The following is a 17,916-nucleotide window of genomic DNA, read 5'->3' as shown; positions in this document are numbered from 1 at the left end:
ATATATGCACCAACCAGATGGACCGATCAAGTGGAAGAATCATCATCGTCTTCAAAATTATACACTGTCATAAGAGAGACGCTGATCAGAAACCGGTGGAAACAGATAGTTCGCTCTAGAGGCTTCGTGGCTGACCACGACGCTCAGACATGATCTGCCGATTAAAGAGAGGCTATTATTAGCGATACCTTTGTAACGAAATGTCTAGCCAAACTGTAAGATCGTTATTCATTGTAAATTCAAACACTTTTTAGCTTATGTTCTTTTTGGACGTAGAAAATCTCAAAAGAGAAAAAGATATTTCACAGTCTTTTGGGTCTAAGCTGTCGATATTTTTCATCGCCCAAACATTCACACATAAAGATCGTATATAGCCGGGTTCATCCGCTTATCATCTAGACTCATTAACACTTATAATTTGTATTGTATTTAGTTGTTATTTAGCTGAAAATACCAATCAAATTTACCAAACGATCTGCCGTACGTACCCATATTTTTACCATAAAAACGTAACAGTAACATACTGTGGCCAAACTAAACAAACTTCTAATCTCTGACATCAAAGCAGTCGCACGGACCGCAAGTGGCGGCCGAGGACTAAAATAGTCCGCTGTTATTAACAGCCCCTCTTCATGGGTGGTGGAGATATACAGCAAATGGAACTGACAACACTCTAGCGTTTGGTCGCAAATATATTTATTTATTCACAATTTTGAACAAACAATTATAGAAACCTTAATCAAAAATAATACAAAAAAAAAATAAACTAAAAAAACTATAGTTGAAGTGCGATGCAATGCAAAAGAATTTAAAAAAGATGTTAGGGAGGTAGCCAATTGCCTAAGAAGGATGAGCTGTGAGATGGAATTTCCAAAAAGCATCTATTGGAGGAGCGTAACCTAGTTATAACTGCCTGAGAATTTGAATTCATTTTTATTATAACAGGAAGTTTTGGGATTGAAAAGAATTGAGTGTAGATGTTGAAGAGTTAAGCGTCACGTCTGAGACGAAAAGCTGGAGCTATATAATCTATTCAAGTAATACTTTTAATACGGAATAATAGTTTAATAAAATGCACATCTAGGTGACACAGCTCCACGTATCCATATCCGAGAAAAAAGGGAGGTAGGGTCGAATATCCCAACGAGGGGGTCGGCAATGGAGTGAAGGAGCCCCAATCAATCTTACAAGTCGGGTTGGAGGCACTTTCGGAGGTCGCAGGAACCCTCTACACCCTAACTGACCCTCCCCACAAGGTCCGAAACTTTTGTAGATATTCCCGTTTTATGTGATTAATGTAGCGTTTATGACCGTACTATCATACTGGTTTAATGAAATTGCACTATTGTCTAATAACTTTGTTGATTTCGTCAAATAAAAGATACCTTTGTAACGCTTTATTTATTGCAATTGAACAATTATGTTGCATTACATATGTTGAAGCAATAACGCTGGTATCAGATGCCAAATCATTATTATCATCGACTATTGAATAGTCGTTCCTTTATAGATCTAGCAACATTGACAAATTAATTAAACCATTCGTATCAACGGTTTTGTAAGACTTTGATGTTATTAAATTATAATGACAATGGCTTACACTAACACCATTGCTTCAACATTAATAATTAAGACTATGAAATTACTAGACTATCATATAGTCTAGTTAATTAGTAGATTTATTAATATTGACAATTCAAAAAAACCACAGAACAGTTTTGAACTAATTGAACTTTGGTGTTATTATATTACAATTACAAAGGCGCCATTGCTTCGACATATGTATATAACAATGAATACAAAATATGTTGCTAAGTGCAAAACTTGAAGGCAGTTTGACCTCGTCGAGTATATTTTTATGGAGAAATTTTTTTAAAATTTAGCTTTTTAGGATTCTAGGTCTAGGATTTAGGTCTCTATGAAGTACCATCGCAAAATGTTCCATAAAACCTTCTAAAAAGGTAGGCTAAGTAAAAATCATATTAAGGCGAAACGAAGTTCGCGGGGACGGCTTTAGTAAATTAATTTCGGTAATTATCAACCTATTATTATTACCTACGTTTGTAAATACCATAAAGGCTGTGACGAACGCCGTCTTGTAAGTGTAAAATTTTATAAGATTTTTTTAAAATCAACTACGTAATAATGTAAAAGCCATGACCATTATGAATCTGTGTCATTGTTCATAAATAAATCAGCGCTATAACCTTTTTAGGCCTCAGATTTCTGTATATGTTTCATGATAATTTGTCAATATAATAGGCAAGTAAGCAATCAGCCTCCTGTTCCTGACACACGCCGTTGAATTGTTTGGGTCTAAGGCAATCCGGTTTTATCACAATATTTTCTTCCCGTTCGAATTTTGGACCAGAACCTCTAGAATACCCGGATCTAAGTAATTTAAAATGGTTTGGTCCAACTTCCTTTACACACATGAAAACATTCGCTTTAATGTAATCCTAATTCGACTTAACTTTCAATTCTTAAAACGCACACGCTAGCCCTCTGGAATTGAGAGTGTTCATGGCCGGCGGTATCATTTAACATCGGGCGAGCCCACATTGTCCTGTAAAAAAATTCTATCAATCACGTGATCCGTATTTTTTTGCCAATCTTAAGGGATAATTTCCAAACAACTATCTACATCACTCCAGCAAAAAACCATCCGAAAGCGTTGCTCACTTTTCCGCCGGGCATCGTTTTTGTGTCTTGTCTAACCCCCAACCACCCACCGCCTCGCCTCAAGCGAGAAAAATGAGTTAGGAAAGATGCGACTCCCGATTATACGGTGCGTCCCTTTGTGTGAGCGATTCGAATTCCAAATCAATCGGTGTACCCCGCCGGCGGTCTATGGCTGCCTATCAACATAATGTGTCATCGCGCCTACGAACCCTATTATAGCATCAAGATATAAGGTTGAGATTCCAAGTCGAGTATTAGCGCTTAGTGACTCCCGTGTAGTAAGATAGTAAACGTAAACTATCACTAAACTCAGTTAAATCCGAAGAAGATTAAAATATAAATTACTAAGATTAAAGTACTAAGCAGCGTCTTTAATTATAATGCGTATGCGTAAGTGGACGGTCCGAAACAGGTAAATGACATAACGACGTAAATAAAGCATTTGATTGGGTTCATCAAAATCAAAATCAAAAGTTTTTTATTTCAAATAGGCCTTTGCAGGCTCTTATGAAACGTCTAGTTGCACGGTTCCAAAAAAAAGGGTCTCATGGAGAAGAAGCGGCAAGAAACTCCATGGACACTCTTTTCAACAATGGTTTAGCTTACAAAGACTCGGTTACAATAGTAATAATCGGCTGAGAAGTTTATATAATGCAAGGTATACAGAGATTCTATACAATGCAAAATGGTTGACAACGACCAGCTTTTGCAGAAGCTAAAATCGAAATAAGTACCTATAATAAACGGAAAGTAGTAGTAGAAAAATATGCTGGGCGTAGAGACAAGATTAGGAGTAACGCAAGGCAGTACTTAGGACCGTTAGAATTTATAAGTTTGCTGAATGACTTCTTGCCGATGATTCTAAACTTGACATGCCCGTAGTATAGATGTACTCATGAAAAATAGGTTGGAGTTTAATTTTGTGAAAATTTATATCGTTTTAGAGAGCACGATTACTCACTAGACACATTATTTTTCGATAGTGTAACGTTGGCGAGAGAATCAGAGGTTAATCTGGGAGTATATCTTGGTTTTACGGTAACACCAAAGTATGCAAAGGGGTTCACAGAAGCATGGGGGGCGAATAGGAATATCAATGCAATCATGCCCTTATACAGTACTCTCATCAAGTCACTTGGAGTACAACGCAAGTTCGAGCGAGGATATGTATTATAAATTCAAGCTTTAAGTCTCTACATGAGCGTATATATCGTTTGTATCGGCTTATGTACCCAACCCTATTTGTTCTGGGTATGGTATGGTGTGACCAGCCTCAGAAGGTATATCAGTATAGCATAATGTGGATATAACGGAGAAACTGCGAGTTACAAGTAAGAATCTGAAGTGGAAATCCCAATCACAATACGGTTTCTATGGAGTTAGACCTGTTTTTTGGTACTTTAGCTGAGTTCAAAATAATATTTGTTTTATTATTAGTTTTTTTTCTTCATAAATTTGCCGATATCCTCGACTCTTATCGTGCGGGATATTATATTTAGGGCTGAGTGGAGGCCCGTAATCTCGCCTACGCTAGGCTCTTGTTGTCGTGAGTGACGTATAAAAATTACAGCTACTATTGTGTTCTATAGCATTAGTAATAACTGTAAAAACTAAATAACTATGTGCACAAATAAATAAATATAATTCTGCTTGCTTGCTAACTAACTGTTCCTGGTGCTACATTGAATCAATGGACTAACGCAAATATTTTTTCAATTCAAACTAATATTAGATCCTAAAAATTTCAATGTTCAGTAACCTTTTATTACAAATAGGTAACTAAGCAGTGCGACCTCAAATCGTATCACAGCTCTCTTTCCGTACTGACTGTGTACATGACAAGTGTACTTTAGAAATTTCACAATGATAGTCCAGGCATTACAGACGTATATTTTTCCACAACTGAGCGTTTCCTAAGGCAGTTTTTGCCGCGCATCACCGCTTTGTGGAACCAGCTGCCCACTGAAATATTTCCGAACCAATTCGACTTAGAGTCCTTCAAAAAAGAGCGTACCAATTCTCGAAAGGCCGGCACCAAACTTACGAGCCTTCTGGTATTGTGAGGGCCCATGGGCGATGTCCTCCTGAGTCTCCTGCCCATCTGCCTCCTTTACATAAAAATAAAAAGGTGTGTGGTAGAACCCACACCCTCACCTCACCCTCAGACAAGTGTACATGATAGACATTGTCGGGTCTACTACAAGCAAATTCCGTATCTATCTATTTCACCGTAATTACCCAGAAAATTAATTGGCACAGTCGATATTCGATCGGGAACATGAGGCTTAAGAATCAAACTGTTAGCTACTGTTCTTAGTGCCTAACTGTATAATCATGATGTCAAATTACAATACGAAACTAAACAAATTTGTTATACATGTAGCGTCAGGCCCCGACATTGTTAAGATAACAAACACAAAGTTTTCTCCCAATCACTTGATTTATTCCAATACGATTTTAATAAACAAATTCAATAGGTAAATATTTCAAAGGCTACTCGGTAATTACGTAACGTGTGCACCGGGCAACGGTCGATGAACAACTGCCTAAGTTGTGCGCGCGCGCTGCTTTATATTGGTTCTGTAGTGGGGATCGAGTGACACATCGTACGATCGTTCGACTAATCGCCCGTTGCACGTTGTTTTACAAAACATTGATAGTGGCGCCACCAGTTTTACAAAACATTAATAGTGGCGCCGTCATACACATCTTTCTTTTGAATTATTTCTTTAGTCTGTGTACATTGGAACGTAATTTGTAAAATTCCAATTGCATTTTAACTCGATCTATCTTTTAATCACGACGTCAACACAATTTGACAGAATATGACGAAGTAGTACTTGAAATAGTTTAGTTTTGTGTTTTTTTTTTTCAAATTTTAAATACATAAATTGACAATTTTCGATACAGCTAGCCGACAATTGCTGGCACTCGTATACCACAGTAAACTTTGTGTATTTCCACACTAAAATTAAACATTAATTTATCAGAGTTTATCAAAGGCGTGCTTGTGGCATGATACAACTTTGCACACAAAATTTGGTGAGCTTGGACAGAAAAATATTATGCGGTTAGCCGTAAACAATTTCATGATAGCCCCAACCGACTTTTGCTTATTAAGTAAAATATTTTAGGCAAATATTTGATCTATTATAAAAAAGTACCAAAACTTGACTCTTACGAGATCGATTATATGCTATTAATTGCTGATGAAGTACAGACGCTGGTGTGCACAAACATTCATTACGCAATATGTTTTTGGGTCTGGGCTCTGATATATCTATATCTGAGATAGAGAGAGACAGAGATATCTGTTTCGTGATCATTTGTCAATCTAATAGGCAAGTAGGTGATCAGCCTTCTGTGCCTGACGCACGCCGTCGACTTTTTGGGTCTAAGGCAAGCCGGTTTCCTAAATGTGCACATAGAAAGAAAGTCCATTGGTGCACAGCCAGGGGTCGAACTTACGACCTCAGGGATGACAGTGGCACGCTGTAGCCACTAGGCCAACACCGCTCGTAATAACTAGATAATATATATAATAAAGTTTTATCGTTTCAATATATAATCCTATATGGAATTGGTAAAACCACGTTAAATGTAATGGAAATTATTCTAATAACTCCGCCACATCCAATCGAAATTTAAAGTTATCTACTTACTTACTACTAGCGCTCTTTATATATATTATAATAAGTATAAAATATAGCTGTTGATGGGTGGAGATTTTCCGTAGAAGTTTTCTTATAATTTAAATAAAGAATGAAAAAATCTCACCTTATTTTCACCATCCAAGCGCTCTTGATAAGCAACATTCTTCATATGCTTCAAATATGCCGTTGTAATCGGCACACTGTAGTCGACGTCGTCGCTATAATACAAGCCTCCAGGCCTCCACGGCTTTGGAACTCTGCCAAAGTCTGAAGTAGACGGCATAAGTTTCTTCCTCGGCGGAGACGATTTAGGCGGATCTTTAGATGTCAAATTAGCCACGTCTAACGGATTGTACTTCTTAACTTCCTCTCTCTCACTCTCTTCCTCTTTTTGTAGGGGACTGTCAGCTCTAACGTCTTCCACGTCGATCAAGCTGTCGTCTTTTTCAATCTCAATGGCGGGTATGGGTTCTGATTCTAAAGGCTCGATTGACGGACTCCTTTCAAATATCGTAGAGGAGTAGTCTGCTTTCTTTGGAGTCAGCTCGATATATGTCGGTTCGTCCTCTGCGTCTGTAGGACGAGGACTGTCAACTTTTTTTAGTGGTTGCAGGTCTGTATAGTCATATTTCGGTTCGAAGGAATAGTTTTGTGCGGCATCTATTTCGGATTCCCAGTTTCTGGCGTAGTCGGGTGGGCAGTGGGGGAGGAATGGAAGGTAAGGGGGGTGTCGGGTCGGAGATGGTGAAGGCGTTGGTAGGGGAGGTGGAGACGCACTTCGAGGCCGTCGAGCACATTCTGCGCATCCTGTTAGGAATCTCGTGACAGCTTCCCGGGGAAGGAATGCGTATGTTTCCGTTATCTAAAAGAGAAAAAAAATTAATTGTTAATGCTGCCATCTATGAACAGTCATTGTACTTCCAGTTACAGTACGACCAACAACATAGGACTAATTTTGCGAGTGAAGATTGTAGTTTACAAATCATACACTAGATGGCGCGATTCATCGAATGTTTTTAACGTTTTTGATAATAACATAATCATGTACCAATTGTAAAACTGTATAAATGCTAAGGAGTGTTATTATTACATATTTTTTTAGTTGTTACAGTAAATACTTCAACTAGTATTACATTTAGTGTCGCTCATAGTATAACTACTATGTACTTCCTTGATACAACGCTAGATGGATGGAAGGTTTGTCCATTATCAGGATTATTTCCCTAGTTGATTATAAATGTGCACAGTATCAATCATGTTCTTAACATTAGTAAAAATGTTTTATAAAGATATAATAGAAGGTATATAAAACTTAAAAGGATTGCTTACTGTTCGATATGTTCGTTTTTGTCCCGCATGTTTTCCCGGTCTTCCTTCAAGTTCCACATGAACTGTATAGATTATATCGAAGAAATTTTCAACAATTGCTACTTTTCTGTAGACAGGTTCTTGATTTGGCGCATTCTGTAACAAAATGATTATCTATTAAGTCGTGTCATATCGTTATTGTGATTAGCGCCATCTATTGACATGAAAACTAGTTTTCTAGTTTTGCTACTTGTCTCTAGAGGGAAGCTCTGGTCGCATTCATGTGTTCACTTTGTATTTAGATTACATTTATGTATTTAAAAAATCTAATGCATAATAACAATAAGTTGTACTTATAAAAATATACTCAGTGAAATTAGTAAAAATATAAAATTTAAATTCAGTATTTAAAAAAATGGTCTGGATTTGGTCTCTCTATTTTTATTAAATATGAATTTTAATAGACTGCTTGCGAGCCTTCTGGAAGTGTAAGTGTCCGAGCGTCCTGACAGCTTGACGCTATTAAAAAAATGGCCAGTCAAGTTAATAAGGTAAAAATGGTCTTAGTATATGTGAGTATAATTATATTAGAGCTTGACCCAAACATGATGGCTTGGTTACAAATTTTTAATAGACGTCTTTCGATCTATTAATTATGACTAATAATAGAATTATATGGTCAAAAAAGAGTAATTTTAAAGCCAAAATCACTACGTTTCGGAATCTAATAATTTCAAGATGCATGCAGCATTATATTATTTGAACTACTAAATAAGCACGCTCTGAGCGGGTATAACACAGCTTAGAGATTCTTTGACGGGGAGTATCCAGGGCGTGATTATGCCCTGGGCGTTAATGACCGTGCCCCGGGCAGCGTAGGCGTGCCCTGGGCGGAGTTCGAAACCTAATGGCCGCGGCAATTACGTCCTCGCACGCATTTTTAGTGGTGTCCACACTGTATCGATTCTTACTGACTGTAATTTTTCTTTATAACCTCAAAAAAGCCAAATCGCAAGGTTCAAGACACGATGTAATGCGTTTCTGCTTTGATATCTTTATAGACAAGTTGACCAGCGTTTGACACGTGTAATGGTGACGAACAATTCCATTTACAAACGAGCAAAAGTTAATTGCTTAGAAATGAAAATAGCACGCTTTACCCCAAGCAAGATGTAATCACATATCACAACATAAAAAAATCAAATACAAGCAAAGAGTAAAAAAACTAAAACTAAACAGGAACTTAATAAGACACCAAAATTACAGAAAGAGGGAAGATTGTTGTGTATTTTCATTAATGTTAACATAAAATGTCAACGAATAAGTATTGCAATACAGCGAGGAAATGCTGCCAGCGTAAAAGTTACACTGCCACATGGACAAAAGTTTTTAATTTGTTTTAATTATCTATTTATTAATTATTATTAAATTTAAAATTGTAAATACTGTATATTTGTTTGTTAATAATTAAGTTCCAGTATCTTTGATATTCTGAATTCACCAATAAACTGTCAGTGTCACTTGTCAGCGCAATGTCACATTGAACAGTTGTGCGAAATGTGAAGATAACATCACTAGCTCCCCCAATTAGCGAGCCCGCGAACCTGCGTCAAATAAAAATAAAATGTACGAAATATCTCCAAATTCACGTTAAGGCGCGGATCTCATTTCACAATGAAAAGGGTGCGTTTAGGCTGTCAACGTTTTCAAAATATTATTCAGAATTGTAATTGGAGTTTGTATTCTGTAATTGTCATTGAATGACAGAAATTATTACTTATATAGTACATATATTGGAATTTCCTCATTTGGAACTGATTGTTTGAAATATGAATTAAAAAAAAAGTTACTTGAAAACCAAGATTGGTACGGAAACTGTTTATATTTTTTACTTACTTAAGGATATTTAACATAAGAAAGTGTCCAATAACTACTTACAGTGTTTATTAAGAGGAAAACTACCGCACAAAGCTTGACGTGGATTTTAAGTATTTTGACAAGATTTTTGGGATCAATTCAACAATAATACAAAACTGCGACCGGAACCTCCGGAACCTGGCCGCTTAGCAAGAAAGGCAAGATTTCTCTCCTTATTTTCGAGCCGGAATCTTCGATGAATCTTTGGTTTTGGCTTTTGGCGTATTCGCCATTACTTATACCTGGACGACATCAAAGTCGTCCAATTTATAAAATGCAACAGGCTCAAATGGTTGGGACATGTGTACCGAATATGGGACAACAGAACCCCAAGGTCCTTACTGAACTAACAACACAGTGGCAAGAGAAAAGCCATTAAATCTGAGGATGCGTTGGTGGGATGGAGTTGTGAAGGCCCTCGAAACAATAGTTGGACGCGGGAAGCACTAGATAGATTGCGATGGCAAAGTGTATTTGAGGAGGTTAAGACCCACAAGGGGCTGTATAGCTATTGTTGATGATGTTTCAACAATAATTGTTATACTTGATGAATAAACGAATGATCTACTTAGTTGATTCCTAAATAAGAAATATACCTATAATATATAATAGTGATGTGTTTAACACAATATCGACGTTTCTGGGTGAGCGCGCCGATAATGAGTCAGCCGAGCGAGCGCCGCGTCATGTCGCCTCATCACTGCAATCTCCCACCCATTGGTAGGGATTGGCATTAAAATATCGATATCGATATTATACTTGATTTTTGAAAGTGGTATGGCGGATAAAGCAACTTGAACATTATTAAAAGTTACATAACAACAAACAAATATACTAAAGATATATCCAAAGATTAGACATTTACAAAATGGTTGCGAAAGGAAAAATGAATAAAAATAATTAAAAACATTTAACTAAGTAATACCTAATCCGACTGTGTTGTGTGATGGTACGTAAGTGAGGTTAGGTACGTGAAGATGTTGGGTGTGCTCATTATACAGGTTATTTATTATTGATATTCTTAATATTCCTTTTAAGCATATGTCGCGATAGCTTAAACAAGTAGAGGCTAAAACAGTGGTCGTTGTTTGCCCGGGCTGCGCGATACGAAACGAGGTTTCTGCATAGTTTGTGTTGTTGTGAGGAACGTAAATCGAGGAACTTTTGTTATAAATATTATATCTATTTGTTATTGTTATTACGGGAAAGTCGAGTCTATTCTCTTAACACCACGGGCCTAGTGAGAAAATTGACAAAAAAGCATTGGAATTAGTAAATTAGTGATAGTCTACGTTAGTCTTATCCACTAAACAGTGATAAGTACAATAACAGAGTGTCTTCCCCTCAATAATGTTACCGGACACATTGTTAAATTGCTTTTTAGTCTCAAGGTAGGCTAATGTTCCTTGATGTCTCAGTGAAGCACATAAAAATGCCTGCCAACTAAATTGCCAGTAATACTATCGATAACCATAAACAAATGGTACATGCCTAAGACGGTTTGCCGCGCATTAATCAGCCGGCTGTCCCGGCGCGCGCTTTCGATCCCCGCCCGGCCCGGGGCCTTCGTAGGGCTGGCACTAACGACCAGTTATCAAGAGAAACCAGAAGTTATATTATGTGGGTTTTTTACATCACCGAGTGGGTTGCTTAGCTCCAGTACCAGAGGATTGGCACAGATAAAATAAAATAAAGAAATCAGTGGCGCTACAACCTTTTTGGGTTTGGGCCGCAGATTTCTATATATAATTCATGATCGATTGTCAATCTAATAGGCAAATAGGTGATGAGCCTTCTGTGCCGCCGTGATGTGAGTGATACCGCCGCCAATGGACACTTAATGCCATAGGGCTCTCGAGAGTGTTGCCGGCCTTTTTTAGAATTAGTAAGCTCATTTCTTGAAGGACTCTAAGTCGAATTGGTTCGGAAATACTTCAGTGGGTACACATAATAATAGAACAGCACGTCTTAGACTCAAAAATTGTCAGGGTTTTAGGGAGGGGTAAGAATGAAGAAGAAGAAGAAGATAATTGAGGTATGTCGAAGTTGCCAGAGAGCAGTGTTGGCCTAGTGGCTTCAGCGTGCGACACTCATCCCTTGGACTTTCTTTCTATATGCGCATTAAACATTCATCCGAACCGTGAAGGCTTGCCTTAGACCAAACCTTGTGTCACGAACAGGCTGATCACCTATTAGATTGACAAATGATCTTAAAAAAAAACAGATCTCTAAGGCCCAGACCTAAAAAGGTCGTTGTACTTTAATAAATAATAAAAGACTTTTATTTTAGATACATTTATATTTCAATAATCTCAATATACAAATAGGCAGTTTATTGTAAAAATAGAGACATTTATGTCTATTTCTGTTACACATAAGTTGTAGGCGATTGATTACAAAAAAATCTTGTTCTCGCAAACGGAAGTGGAGAGAAACTCACAAGACTGACTACAACAATTTATTTGTAAGATGTGCCTTTGACATTTGCGTAGTTATCAACGCTAGTACATATTATCTGTATATTTGTATACCTTAAATTATGATCTGTGGGTGGTGTGAGCTGTGGAATAAATGCTTCAATTGTTTTAGTTATAATCTCTGAACATTCCTTCAGACAGTCACTTCTTTGTATCTTATAAGAAAAGATCTCATTTTTTTTTATAACAGGGACAAACGAGCAAGAGGCTCAAGTAAATGCGGTAGATGATGCATTTCTACGCAACGACAAGGAAGGTCAGGTCGCTAGGAAAGTGACTGTTGTCTAGAGGTTTATGAGAGAGAGTATTATGTTTTATGTACTTTATTACTATGGATTACTATGGACCCGCAGGCACCTTGAATGGGTCTCCGTTTGGCAGAACAAAGAGAGGCCAGTGCAAAGCGTACTGGAGGAAAATGGAGGAGGCCTACGTCCAGATATAGACCACATACAAAGATAGATGATTACTAAAGAGGATGCAAAAAAACACTTGCTAAATAAAAAAATACATGTTCTAACCGAGTGAATGATGTAAGTTAAGTTTTTTTCATCTACCAGGCAACTATAAATCAGAGGCAACTCACATCTTGTTGCCCTACTATTGTTTTATGAATTCAAAACTGTTACCGAAACAACATTAATACGCCATTGGCACTTGTGTGACCTATTAGTATTATGTGAAATGTTCCTACAAAGACTAGCTATAGCGTATTTACGAAGCGTGAAGGAGGCAGCGAAGTCATGTGATCCGAACATCAGTCACCTATCCCTCGTCAGCCCTGACACATCAGGGCTGTCAACAAAATAACATAAATCTATGTATATTTTTAATGAAATCTTTAGGAATTAATTTTACGATACAAAATAAATATGCACATATAGTGTCATTACTATTGATGGTCTATAAATTAAATTTATAGAATTTTAATTGATATATATATATATATATTATCACGAAGTGTAACAGTTGAAGAGAGTGCCTACGTCTGGCTTTACTCTCAAACTAAGACTAAGCCAAATGTAACAAAACTCGGGGACAGCTAGTAGTCAAAGTTAACTGCAAGATTAATTGCGTCCTTTTTATAAATTTTAACAGAAATAATTATAGCCAATTTTCTGATAATATCGAAAGTGGTAATTTTAATGAAACTATTTTTTTGGAATCAGTCCAGTAGGTTTTATGTTTATTCGTTACAAACATACTAAATCCTTTTAATATTAGTAATATGTACTTACACTATAAACAAGTATCAAGATTATATCGACTACGGTAAGTGACAACCCTAGCGGTTACATCGTTGGGTGGGGAAGGAGGGGGCGGAAGTGTCGTGCGTGCGATTTAATTCCATCGCCTTTCGCCTCACCCGGCCGCGGGCCCGCTGGAGTGTGCTGGAGGCGTAGTGATGCGAGCGTTTATCGATAAAATCTATATTTAATGCTAATCTATAAGTAATTGCTTTTCCTACTTTTAATTATAGAACAGGATGCGAACGGACAGGAGTCTCAACGGATGATATGTAATACCGCCGCTCATGGACACACTGTCAAAAGTCTTGCTTATCTTGGTTATAAAGAATTGGTACGCTCTTTTCTTTAAGGATCTTAAGTCTGGTTCGGAAATACTTCAGAACAACAACACCTGGGTAAAACAGGCTCAGTTGTTAAACGGCGGACGTTGAGGTGATACGGATGGAATGTTGTATTCAGCCTCGACGTTTAATGAAACTTAGCTGCAGGTATTAATCCTAACAACTCCTCTGAACACTCTCCATGGTAAATGCTGTAAAAAGTTGCACAGTGAGCCCACATCAAGGAGTCAAGACGCTGGGATAAGGATTGATCAGGTGACAGATTAGATGATATAACCAATACACTTCTGTTGATTTAATATTTTAAATGGGTTTTTAAATGATTTATTAAGTATCAAATATAATTTATAATCATTAGACAATAGCCATAGACTCCAACATTCTACGATAAACAATCATAAATATAGAATATAAAAATAAATAATACAATCTATCGATATTACGTTTTCATCTCAAAGGACATCACTAGTGAAAACTAGAAGCACTGTCGGCCGTCAACGGGCTGCTCGTAAAATACCAAGAGCAGGTGATTCTGTCGGCGCGACGCTCTACCTAACAATCCACCGAGTACTGTGCTACAGATACTAATAGGGCTGGCAATATTTTTTTAATATTTATTAAATATATTTAATATATATACGACTTTCAACTTTCAAGACAAATATATATAAAAAAATTTAAATGTCTTTATTCAATTAACAATAATTCATTATAATGTGTCAGGTTATAGACATTAAAAACATACCTAGCTGTTACGTAACAAACTTAATAGTTAGTTAGATACTTTTTTAATTATATTTGTTTTTTTCAACATGCATCTGTGCATGAGTGAGTGAGTGAAATGTCTAACTGTATATTAGATCTCAGAAGCATCTCCAACGATATGGGATAACTAAATCAAATTTAGCACCGTAATGTTTACTCCCAGAATTGTAATTTTACAAACCAATACCCAAGAATTGAACCAAATACCGAGTCGATTAAAATGTGCTAGCATCAGGAACTTGTCTTGAGTATTGACAGCCCTAAATTGACGTCATAAATTACCTGGCATCTCGACGTAGTGGGGACTAGCGCTAAACTTATGCTCCCCTGGTACAGTGTAAGACGTGTACCCGTTATGTGCTTGCTAAAAGGTACTCTTTTTCATGAAGTAAATAAAAATAAAATCCATTCTCTCAGCTACTGTCTCCTGTGTCCCTGGTAGCTTAGGAAAACGATTTTTTTTATTTACCTTGTATTTTTTTTAAACAATACAAAATATATACTGTAAAAAGAGTTATTTATTTTCTAAAAACACGACGTTTTGTGTTTAAAGTCAGTTTTCCTCGAAGTTTTCCTTCCGATTGAATGTTAAATGCGCATTATATAGAAAGTCCATTGGTGTACAGCGGGGAATCGAACCTACAACCTCAAGGATTTAGAAAAACATCAAATATTAAAAATTGAACTTAACGTAAAATAATTGGGATAACTGGAACCTTATGAACCGAAAAATTATGTGTAGGCGAAATGTATGAAACATTTAACAGTAAAAATCTCTAATAACGAGGATCGCTTCTACAAAACTAACTATTACCATGTTCTTTCCAGACTCCAGACAAAGCAGTTCTAAATCTAAATGAAAAAATAATAGAAATAATGTAAAAGTCGTTTCTCCAACCCTTTGTTCCCTTTGGAGTAGACTCTTGGGCCGTGGGGTTTCAGTGCACAGGCGCTAATCAAAGATTTAAGTTGGCGCCTGGTAGATAGCACTGGTGACCCCAGAGCAAAAAGTCGACGGCGTGCGTCAGGCACAGAAGGCTGAGGCCACGACCTGAAAAGGTTGTAGCGCCATTTTTTTTTATAGGTACACTGTCACGAACTTTTTAAATATGTTTTAATTTTCTTTATATTATTACTATATAGGTTAAGAAAATTGTAAATACTGTATATTTGTTATATTAAAAAGACATTTTTAATGAAAAAATTTTTTTAAATAAAATCTTTTTGCACAGAAACTGTACGGACGTTCGTTTTATCAGACCACTTCCCGCCACAGCTTATTCTGAATAAGAAATAATTTATTAATCAGTTTAGATTTAAACCTAGGCAGACAACAGAACAAATCCTACTTCTGTCCAGCTTTTACAAGCACACCAATTTCCTTGCTCCTCACGAATTGATAGACATGGCGGAGGCCTTTGAAGGCATTATCAAGCTCTATCTTCTCTCTAGAATCTGTCTCTCAGTAAGGTCCCGTTTTCATTCCACGAATTTTTCTCGCACTGCAAATCCGTATACCAAAAAAAGTTGTTTCATTGTTCTTAGTTATCATAACCCACGAGGATGAAAACGAGAAAAAAAACCTAGCATGGAACAAGTGTTGAGCACTAAAACAAGTTCTGATATTCGACCTGAAGTTGGGTTTAAATAGAACGGCCACTTAAATGCTTCCATGTCTTTGGATAGACACTAAAAACAGTCTTACAAAAATAACAGAAGTGATAACACAAAGAGTGGAAAAGGGCCGATCAATATAACCACGTTTGTAGAAAGAAAAAAGAGTGGAAGAAGGAGAATTAAAAGAGATGACAATGATTAGAAGATAGTAGCGAGTCACAGTGCCACATACTTTTCTTGCGTCACTGTCGTTGATATGATTATAGCCAGTAAATAAAAATTAACCATTATAAGGGGAATAATTTGAAATCATGCTAACTTAATAATTTACTGAAATGCCTTAATAAAACAATATATACTAGTATCTAGGAAATACAGTTCTAGGCTTGTATAAATGTGACACAATATTAGTAACAACTGATATTATAGGTATTGTTACCTGTTCTATGAATATAATATCTTATAAGATACCTAGCAATCAGAACCGGTCGATAATTGAAACTTTGCCATTGTGATTAATAATGCAAGGAATAAAAATAAATACATTTTAGTTGGATTTTTATTAGTTGTTGGTAGATAGGAAAATTATTTACTGTACGCACTAAGAAGTTACAGAAAATAAACAATGTCAGTCTGACATTTCAAAATGGCGGACACTTTTTGGAGTTTATGGCCTGGCATCTAAATGGCGACGGTATGTCACACTGTAATTTTATCCTTATTATAACGAATATATTCTATTTTTATTTTAATTTTAATTAAAATAGTTTTTCATCGGTTCAATAGATCCCGATTGATAACCTCACAAACCTTCCGTCTTTATAATAATTATAGACTAATGTTACAACAACTACACGATTGACAACAAGCATACCGTTAACCTTAATTAAAATCTTGCTCTTTACACCCCGTAAAGATATAGTATATAACGTGCTGAAGTGTTAAATGTCTGATTATTAATCGGAACACAATATTTTATGTCAACTCGGATCAAACAATGGTCGCAGTATTGGGGTCCGGATAAGTGGTCGGAAAGAATTAGAGGGGACGCTCAAGCAAGCGTCAAGCGATTAGGGCGTTGACGGAACAAACGAGCGACTGAGCTGCGTTTAAATCATCGCAGGAGCCGAGACAAGTATTAAAAAGGACGAGTATTAAAACGTAATTTTCTGTAATTTGTTATTTTAATTATAAAAATAAAATATATCAGTCTGGGCCTCAGATTTCTGTATCTGTTTCATGATTATTTGTCAAGCTAATAGGTAATTAGGTGATCAGCCTCCTGTGACAAACGCCGGCGACTCTTTGGGTCTAAACTATTAAGCTCTACTCACGACATTTTCCTTCACCGTTCGAGCGAATGTTAAATAGATATCCAATTGGTGCACAGCCGGGAACAAACCAACAAACTCAGTGATGAGAGTCACACACTGAAGCCTAGGGCTGCTCAATTTTTATATTATTATGTAAATTAGGTTATTACTCTTGCTGACGTATATAAATTATATACAAAACTCTTTATATACTAATAAATTTATGATATATATAGTAATTAAATGTGTCAGCGACTTTCGGTTCGTTTCTACTTCGACGTCTTTGAGTTAGTCGCAGGTTTAAAAGCCTCAACTTAGGGTTCGTAATACCTACAAGTCTGAAATCCCACGACAGCGTGGCCGATCAAGTTTTTCCTTTATGTTTTGACGGCACTTTGAAACTTCTGAGTGTTTTTCAAGCCGAGATATTTTACATGAGAAAATCTTCTTTGAGAATGTTCGCCGTCGCGATCAATTGGTGTAAGTTATATTCGAATAACATATCTTATGGCAAATTCACTAAGGTATTTAAATTATGAAAAAATGAATTTAGCTGTCTAAAAACAGTATCTTCACCTTCTGTCAAATGCCTC

General features: G+C 36.6%; 1 protein-coding gene across 5 annotated transcripts in view; it reads right to left on the bottom strand.

The window, feature by feature from the left end:
- The window catches only part of LOC123706659 (nucleolar protein 4), a 101,588-nt gene that overhangs the window by 55,701 nt on the left and 27,971 nt on the right, over positions 1-17,916 (bottom strand). For all 5 annotated transcript variants that reach the window (XM_045655943.1, XM_045655945.1, XM_045655946.1 and 2 more), the window contains exons 2-3: positions 7,665-7,799; positions 6,460-7,197 (exon numbers count right to left, since the gene is read on the bottom strand). In XM_045655943.1, coding sequence (XP_045511899.1) covers positions 6,460-7,197; positions 7,665-7,799 — 873 coding nt within the window. The remainder of the gene's footprint in view (positions 1-6,459; positions 7,198-7,664; positions 7,800-17,916) is intronic.

Source organism: Pieris brassicae, chromosome 3 (genome assembly GCF_905147105.1).
Source record: "Pieris brassicae chromosome 3, ilPieBrab1.1, whole genome shotgun sequence".
NCBI lineage: Eukaryota > Metazoa > Arthropoda > Insecta > Lepidoptera > Pieridae > Pieris > Pieris brassicae.
Note: the sequence above shows the minus strand (reverse complement) of the source record. Positions and strands in the feature narration are given on the sequence as shown.